The 9,269-nt window shown below is 39.1% G+C and overlaps 1 protein-coding gene across 3 annotated transcripts in view; it reads left to right on the top strand.

Moving 5' to 3' along the window:
- The window catches only part of plxna2 (plexin A2), a 226,970-nt gene that overhangs the window by 148,361 nt on the left and 69,340 nt on the right, over positions 1-9,269 (top strand). For all 3 annotated transcript variants that reach the window (XM_017419193.3, XM_017419192.3, XM_037976969.1), the window contains 5 exons: positions 798-894; positions 4,441-4,555; positions 5,156-5,356; positions 7,026-7,122; positions 7,359-7,558. In XM_017419193.3, the coding sequence (XP_017274682.1) occupies positions 798-894; positions 4,441-4,555; positions 5,156-5,356; positions 7,026-7,122; positions 7,359-7,558 (710 nt within the window). The remainder of the gene's footprint in view (positions 1-797; positions 895-4,440; positions 4,556-5,155; positions 5,357-7,025; positions 7,123-7,358; positions 7,559-9,269) is intronic.

The raw sequence follows: 9,269 nt of genomic DNA, 5'->3' as shown, positions 1-9,269 counted from the left end.
CTCCTGCATGATCTTCACTGGCTTCCTATCAACTGCAGGATTCAGTACAAAATCGCGCTCATCACCCATCAGTGTTTAAATGGGACCTCACCAGATTATTTGAAGGACCTTCTCATTCCTCATTCATCCACCAGATCTCTACGATCACAAGACTGTAACTTCCTTCACCTTCCTCGCTCCAGATTGAGGTCCATGGGAGATCGGGCTTTCGCTGTCGCTGCCCCCCGGCTCTGGAACTCTCTCCCAGATTATTTGAGAGCTCCCCAACCATTGATTGATTTTAAAAGAGGCTTGAAGACTTTTTTATTTAAGCAAGCCTATTCTGCTTCTACATGTTTTTTATGATGTTGTTTTTATCTCTGATTTTTTATCTTTGATTTTAATTGCACTGTGTAGCACTTTGAGATTTTTGTTAATGAAAAGTGCGGTATAAATTGGATTTATTATTATTATTATTATAACTACTGAGATTTATTGCTGCTAAAGGTATACAGGCTACTGAATCATGGGGTGGACTTAGTTTTTTACACATGGATTTCCATTTTGGTTTCATTTTTGTTTAATTGTGACATAGTATAATCTGTTGTGTTTTTGTGCACTTAAGGTTTGATATGAATTATTGTAGAACCTTGTAAAGCCCAGACCATTATTATTATTATGTCCTGACTTCTTATGTTCCAACAGTAGAGTGTCTGAGTCTGAAATTTAAAGTTTTTCTGCATAAGAGGTGGTTTAAAGGTATCAACTGTGACCTGACAACAAGTTGAATCTATGATCTCTTGTCTCTTCTGTTTCAGATTGGTCAGGCGTTGAGCTGAGGCTTAACTCCAAGGAGACTGGTCAGATGCTCATCAGCACAGAGATCAAGTTTTACAACTGTAGTGTCCACCAGCTGTGAGTATCTCTCTGAGTCCATTCGATCTTTTTCCAAAAATAGAGCCACCAAAAACCACCAAATCAATGCTCCAGGTTTTTTGTTACAATTAACTCTAACCCTCGTCCTGCCAATGTAAAAATATCCTCAGGAAAAACTAATGCAGTCTGATGTCTTGCTGCTTCCTGTGTCCTGCAGTTTCTACATTGTCATGCTAATGAAGCTTGCTCCTCGGACATGCCAATCTACAGGACTCTCAGCGTTACAAGTCCAAAATAGAGATTTCTAAAGCTGTTTTCATGTCATGTCTGTCTGTGATTGATTAAATGAGCCGAATCCTTGGTTTGGAGATCTCAGTGTCTGTAGTGTTGATGCTACTGTTCGTTTCATTACGCTGTTACAGATTCTGTTTGTGTGAGATCCAAAGGCCTCGCTGACTTGGGAAAATGAGGGAATGGTAAGAAGAGGCAGTTCAGAGAGGCTAATCCTGCAGTGACACTAGCAGGGAACGATAGCACGTCATATTATCCTTCCACTACCCCCTTGACATTAAAACAAAATGTTTTAGCCACTGGGCAATGTTACTCTAAATCTTTTCCTTCTCATATTTCTTCGGCTGCTGCTCAGAGAACTCCGAGAATTACCAGCTCCTTCACATCAGCTCAGTTAAACATGGATGACAAACATGCTCGCGCACACGGTCATGCACACTCGAACCCACATGGGCAGATGGGTGCACTTGAAAAGGGCACACGCTCTTCCTCGCATGCTGCGACGCCAACTCCTGCTCTGTTTCCATCCGCTTTTACGCAAATAGTCTGCACTCAGTTTGCCTGAAGGTGATCCAGTCCTCTCCTTCTGAGTTAGTCTGCCTGCCTGAGGTCCCTCCCATGTTTTTGCACCAATTAATATTTCACAAAAAAAAAAAAAATAAGCAAGCCTGCACAAACTCAACCCTATATAACCCACTCAAATGAAGAACTGTTCATAAATATAGAACAAAGAAAAGGACATTACAATTTGTTAAAAATGAGTGCTGTCTTTGGTATTGCAACATGCAGAAAGTACCATTGCTTTAGCTTTGTAATTTTATTCATTTAAGACACAATATTAAAAAGAAAAAAAAACAACACAATATTTACTTAGTAACACATCATTTAAATCACATAATATATGCATGACCTCTGAGGATGATGTAATTTAACTCAAATATTATAAAATCTTGTTGATTGCTTTGAAAAATGGCTTTGTTTGATATGGCCATACAGACATAAGTCCCAAATTACTAAGGGGCTTGATAGAAAAAAAGTTGATCTATGTCGGAGTTTTGATCAGAAGCTGCATTGACCCCACTGTAAGATTTATTCAGAAATATTCTAGTTAGAACTGATGTGCAATCAATTGAGTTGGGTCTAATTTGAAATTAACATGAAGAACTTTATTTCTCAGGCTTGTCTAAAAGCAGCACTGTATCTGCTCCCAGTCCATTTCAGCTGCCTGTCAACATAATGTATACCAATGTATTTTTTTGGAAGAAGAGGTAAAAAAGAAAGGAAAAACTCACTTTTTTGTAATCTTTTGAATCTGTTTAGATTCTACTGATGTGCATCCGGCTGGCAATATTACACCTTGCAGTCAAGCATAAAACAAAAACCCAGCAGAGTAGCTAAAAGTTATTTGCTATTGACCACGATTGGCACTGCGAACATCAATACAACTACCTACCAGCCTCCAGCAAGTTTACTCTTGTTCCAGTTAGCTGACAATGTTAAGCACTGTAATATACAGAAACACGTTTTCTACCCATATTGGTACTTTATCTCTCGGCTGATAATTTACTTTTACGACAAAGACTAACTATGCAGTGCAACCTTTTTGGAAAAAAGTACACATCTGTACACTACTATCATAAAAACAGGTTTGTGCTTCACTATTAGATTGGGACTACCGCTTCAATGTGTGTGTTACATTGTAGCTTCTTAGTAGCAAGATGTAATCCTCCCTGAGTTTTCCCATAATTGTGGCAAAGCAGAAAATAAATACCATAATTGGTTTACTTCCTATAGGTTTATATGCAGCAGTGCTTTGTTCAATTATAACACTCCAGTGTAAGAGAATACAGGTTTCTCCATGATGTGAACACAATAGCCAGTGTTTCGCCTAAAGTTATTCTCTCATTTTAAAAACTTTGCTAATGTTACTCTATTCTTTCTACAAATTGTCTTCTTTTACTATCTTCCCTTTTCTCTGATTCCTGGTTTCTTTTGTAGTGACTGTGTATTTATTAGCTTTTCACTGAACCAAGGAAATTCTCTTTTTAGTCAACATTGCTTGTAGCAGCATCAGAAATGCCTTCGAAATCAAACTGCAAGCTTAGGACAAGACTGTGGGAAAATACTTCTGTATAAAACTCAAATTTTCATTGCAAACTCACAAAAGGTGGATGATAATGTTTTTGCTTGTGTCTGCGTTTATGCAGACACTGGATTCATTTTATTAAAACTCTCTGAAACTAATCATTGGATGTACAGTACATCTACCACTGACTAACTCAGTCAATTTTACAGATATTAACCTAAAATTGGACATATTTGACAAAATTTGGCAGCTAAGATTTATATCCAACACGTTCTGAGCACTACAGAACAGTGTTAAAAACTTTGTCATTATTTATTGAAATCCACACTGTCTGTTAGTAAAATATCTTGTGAAATAAGTGGTGGATTTGAATGAAACTTTCAGAGTGTAATCATTGGATGGACATCTACAACTGATTAAATTCTAGAGTAAACCTATTTTAGGATGACTGCTACAGATAACTGACTTTATAAAGCACAAAAATGTTTCTATCTCAGTCAGTTTTATAGATACTGAGCCAACCTTTACTATATGAAATTTTGTAATATCATGTGGGATCCCACTTATGCTGAGTAATTCCTCACAGACCAGTGTGGTTCTGTTGCATGATTGGTACTTTTTAGTTTAAGTATATAAATGTAGGATTCACATTAGATATTTCCCCTCTGATAACTTAACTTAAGGAAAGACTTCTGACACTGCTTTGCTATGTATCTTTTGGTAATCTAAACACATATTATTAGGTATTGCACTTCCAAAAATAGCCGCATGTCAACATGCAGATGATTTAAGATCTGGTAATGGCAGCACCACTCCAACAAAGCAGGGCTAATGGTAACAGCAGGATCAAGCTGTGCCAGGGTTTTATTTGTCCTCATTAGTCAAACTTCTGCCGCACCATCTCTCTCTGTTTTCTCTTCCTTTGATTGTGGTCATGAGGGCTAATATTCAATCTCCCTTTCACACCTGATGTGCAAAGTGAAAGCATGGCAGCAGAAAATATATGCAAAGGCAAGCAGGGCCAGCAGCCACTGGGTACTGTGCCAGCCACAAGGGCGCAACAACAGCAGGGGCCCACTTGGGATCTGAACTCATTTCCTTCGTAGCACTCCCCCCTCCAACTTTGGCAAAGTCGCTGCCCTTCCTTGACTTGTTCACTGCTCACCCATTGTGTGCTTTTGTGTGTGTATGTTTTGGCTGTCCTGCAGGTGTCTGTCATGTGTGAACAGTGCCTTCCGCTGCCACTGGTGCAAGTACCGCAACTTGTGTACCCATGACCCCTCCAGCTGTTCCTTCCAGGAGGGACGAGTCAACACCTCTGAGGTTTGTTGGAACACAGAGACACTCACACACAATTAGAACCCGTCTTCTCCTCGGCTCCCCTTTATCTGGCTCTCCCGTGCACGCTCTCTCTCAGTTTCCTTCGTGCTCCGCGTTCCAGCTCCGTGTCAGCCTCGAGGCATGTCTTCGGAAAGACAGCCTTCGAAGCTCTTCTATTTTCGAAATGCCGCATCTCATTCAAGGCTCTTGTTCTTAGCAGTAGCAATTAACAGTCTATTATCCCTGGAGTTATTGAGCTTAGCAAGTCTTAACAATGTCACAAGATTACTCCGACCATGTCAATCAGCAGGGTTCGGAGCAGCTTGAAACATGCCTGCGAGTCTGTGTTAGCTTCTCGTGTTTCTGGCTATAAACTCACTCAGATGTTTAATTGTTGTGTTGTTAATTTAAAAAGAAAATGACCAAAAATCCACTTCAGATGCACTCATTTTGCAACTTATTTAGTCATATTCATCCTTTTTTTAATAATCTTTCTCACTTAGCAATGTGGGGCTTCTCGTCTCGCTGGTGACCTTTACACCAGAATGTGTTTTCTGTTTTGTTGACCGTCCGCTCTCCCTGCCTCCTGCTTGCTCCCTCCAGGACTGTCCCCAGCTGGTGCCCTCAGAGGAGATTCTGATCCCAGCAGGAGAGGTGAAGCCAATAACCCTGAAGGCCAAGAACCTGCCACAGCCCCAGTCTGGCCAGCGAGGCTATGAATGTGTCCTCCACATCCAGGGCGTCAGCCACCGAGTCACCGCCCTTCGCTTCAACAGCTCTAGCGTTCAGTGCCAAAACAGCTCGGTAGGTTGGGTAACGGTTGATCAGGCTCAGCCAAGCTGAATGTAATTGGCGGAGTTTAGTGTTTGATTTAGAGTTTGGGATTTGCATTATTTGTTTGTGTGTGCATTGTAAGCCAACTATACAGAACCAACTATACAGAAACAAGTAATTACATTGGTTTTATTTCAGTGTTTTTTTATTCACACCTGACAGATGGCTGGGGTCTTTCTGTGTGGAGGTTTTCCTGGTGCTTGCGTGTGTGTTATCTATAAGTGTTTTTTTTTAATCCCTTCTCCTTTTTTAATAGTAATATTGCCAATTGTATGATGTGGTGGATTATGTTTCCACCATCTCATACTTATCTTTTTGTTTTGTTTTGTATCATATTGTGCAGTATTTTATCGTATTGCATTGTTCTGAGTCTTATCATATTACATCACAGGTTATATTTTATTTGTTTGCATCTTCTCATATTGCAGTGTATCATATTATATTGCTCTGTATGGTATCACTTCATATATAATGTCATATATCTTAAATCTCAGATCATATTTAATTTATTATATTTCATAATATCTAATGTTATCTCATACCTTATCATATCTCATTTTTGTCATATTATATATCATATCCTATATTTCCTCATTTCTAATAGTGTATCTTATACAGCATGCCATATCTCATCATATATCATGTCATATATCATATATTATTTCATTTTTTTATCATAAAACAAATATTTCACTTAATATCCCATATATCATCATATTGTACTGTATTATATATGATACCTTATTTCATACCGTATATCATAGTTATCTCACATATCAAATTTCATCATATATCATGTCATATTTAAATAATCTAATATCTCATACTGTATCATATACCATACCTCATTGTCATATCTCATATTACATTATATTTTATACTATGTCATATATCATACCTTATGTAATATCTTATATCATACCTCATATATTGTATTTTATTGTATTATATATTGTGTATATATAATATATTATATATATATATATATATATATATTGTTTTATCATAATGAGTTGTGTGGTATCATATTGTCTGAATAATCTAGCTTCCTTCCACAACTACAAAAAAAATTGTTAAATTGATCATTCTAAGTTGATTATAGATGTAAAGGAGTGAATTAGTCTCTCGCTCTATCCAGCCTCCTGGCATCTTTTATGTTATGAATCGAGTAAAGCTAAGAAGCACATGACTGCCTGTATTGTGTGCATGTTTATGTCTCTGTGTATATCATTTAGTCAGTGGATGTACACTAGATGCAAGCTAGATAATTACAATGGAGAGGACTGCAACAGGACTTGCCCTCCAGTCAAGCACAGAGAAGCTACAAACACACACACACAACACACACATACTGAATGAAAGAATTAGGAGCATAGGAGGCAGTTAAGGACCTGTTCTATAAAAAACAGAAAAGAAACTCATTTCTTGTGGTTTTTCACTGTGTCAGCTCAAATACTGAGATGATGTAAGGGTATCGTAACATAGGAAGGACATATTGCTGCAACTACTGTACAAGCCCTCATGGGGATTAAAATCCCAGGGCTTCCATTGAAATTCTTCTCTGTTTTGTTTCTTTTCTACCTTCATCCCCATATCTGTCTTCTTTTTCTCTCTCTGCCTCGCTGCCCTTGGCCTTCAGTATCTGTATGAGGGAATGAGGATCAGTGAGCTGCCTGTGGATTTCTCGGTGGTGTGGAACGGCAACTTCATTATTGATAACCCAGAGAATATACAAGGTAACCAAAGATCTTCGCTGGCAAACAGGATGAAGATGAGCAACTGTAGTGCTCTCAATTATTTCCGTGATCTCTCCTTTTGTTTGAGCGTTATCTCTTCTGAACAGAGCCCAAGACGGTGGGGGCAATTACTTATAGTTATTTGTGTTGTGTTTTCTTAAGAAATCTTTGGCATTAAAGTCAGGAGGCGTTTCATCAATTGTTCTGTTAATTATGCTGCTTCTTCTATCCCACAGTGCACCTTTACAAGTGTGCAGCCCAGCGGGACAGCTGTGGCATGTGCCTGAAGGCAGACAGGAAGTTCCAGTGCGGCTGGTGCAGTGGAGAGGGAAAGTGCACACTGCGGCACCACTGTCCCCCCATCAGCCCATACGCCACTCGCTGGCTGAATCTGTCTAGCAAAAACGTGAAGTGTACCAACCCACGCATCACTGAGGTTTGTACTTATTCATCGTGAACTCTCCGTCCTCCCTGCATGCCCACACAGATCCATCTCCAGTCAGTGTGTGGTAATCAGCTACTACCGCACAGAGAAGCCTGGTCCATGTCTCAGATCTTTAGAGAAGATTGTGAGGCTGCAAGCTAACAGTTTCGGACACTTCCTATTAAAGCTCCAGCAGCCTGGAACAGCTTGGGACATTTTCATTGATCACAATTGTAACACTATTTCATAGTTAAAGATCTGCTTTCTGTTCTCTAAAGCACATTATGACCATAAAAGTGCCCTAAACAATTGATTCTGGTGTCTTTTTTTTTATGAAACAGTACAGAAGTTAAACTCATAATCAGCAGCTTGTAATTCTGGAGAGACACGTAGGACTATTGACCTCTAAAATGTCTGATTTACATTCTGAGGCTCTACAAGAGAAGCAGCTATTTTATTCTTCTCTTGTTTTGTCTGGACTCGGCAAGAATAAGAATAAAGCCTCACCAAGCTCCCTACTGTGCTCACCGCACCTACTCCTCCAAAATCTTTAAATGTTTGGTGTCTGTCAAGCTTTTATCAGGTTTTTTTTGACTAATTGTAAGAAAAATATGCGTATAATTGCATATGTGGCTGTATGTGTCATGTTCACGGTTGACTTCACCTTCAGGATTTATGCTAGGGCAAAGGCACCGGTGTGAATGCAGTCACACACACACACGCAACAAAGCCAGACATATTCAGCTTTTAAAGGCTGTCGTTTTGACATTTGCCTCCACTTTGTGCAGTCTGCACAGATGCCTGCTCATAGATTATAATGTCTTTTGTTTTTACACAAGGTTATGTCAGAACTTTAAAAGTAACTTTTGGCACCAGCAAATATAAAAAATTTGTTTACCATTCAGAATGCACCCTGTCCACAGATGTACAGTAGTTCTTTTTAATAACTCAATTTTCAGCCCATGTATGAGTGATCTGTCCACTGGTTGCCATGCAGTTTAACGCCCTATCCAGTAGCTGGATTTCCTTCACCTCAGCAACACCTGGATCATGACCTGGAAGTGCTTAACTGTTTTCCATAATTGGGCCTTTGCTTGCTCAAGCCACGCTCTCATCCACCCTGGTGTGTTTTCTGTCACAGAAGAGTCAGGCCAGTGGGGAAATCCTATTTAATTAGACTTGGTAACACACCAGTGCTTTGTGGTTAACCCACCAGACCTTGCTGCCTTCGCATTGATTCATCCGGCCTCTCCTTCCTCCACCACATACTCTGATCTTACTCTTGCCAATTAAAAACTTAGGTTAACAACATGGTTAATTGATTTGCTATACCAAGCCCAGGAAATCCAGAGAAACTAAAGCAAACTCTAAAAGTTTCTACTTAAATTTCACTTTCTTAGTTTTTTTTTCCTTCTTACATGTCTGGCTTTCTGTTTTCTACCCTCATAATCATTTTTTTTCTCCTTCATGTAATTTTGTGTGTTACTTTCCCTGTCACAACTCAGTAAATTTAGTTTATCTCACGTTCACTTGGTCAGTCTGTGGTACAGGTTTATAGCCATGTAGTTGGGCATTCCTCATGTAGCTTTTTGCATTCAGTATTGGCCTGATCATAGGTACATTTTTTTAAACAAGTTAGCTAATGAGATGAAAGGAAAAGCAGAAAAAAGTAAAAGTACCCGTAAACACAGCTCTAGGTGACAAGACTTGAATTATGAGATCC

This window comes from Kryptolebias marmoratus, linkage group LG8 (genome assembly GCF_001649575.2).
Source record: "Kryptolebias marmoratus isolate JLee-2015 linkage group LG8, ASM164957v2, whole genome shotgun sequence".
NCBI classification, from domain to species: Eukaryota; Metazoa; Chordata; class Actinopteri; order Cyprinodontiformes; family Rivulidae; genus Kryptolebias; species Kryptolebias marmoratus.
This window is presented reverse-complemented; position numbering and strand designations above follow the sequence as displayed.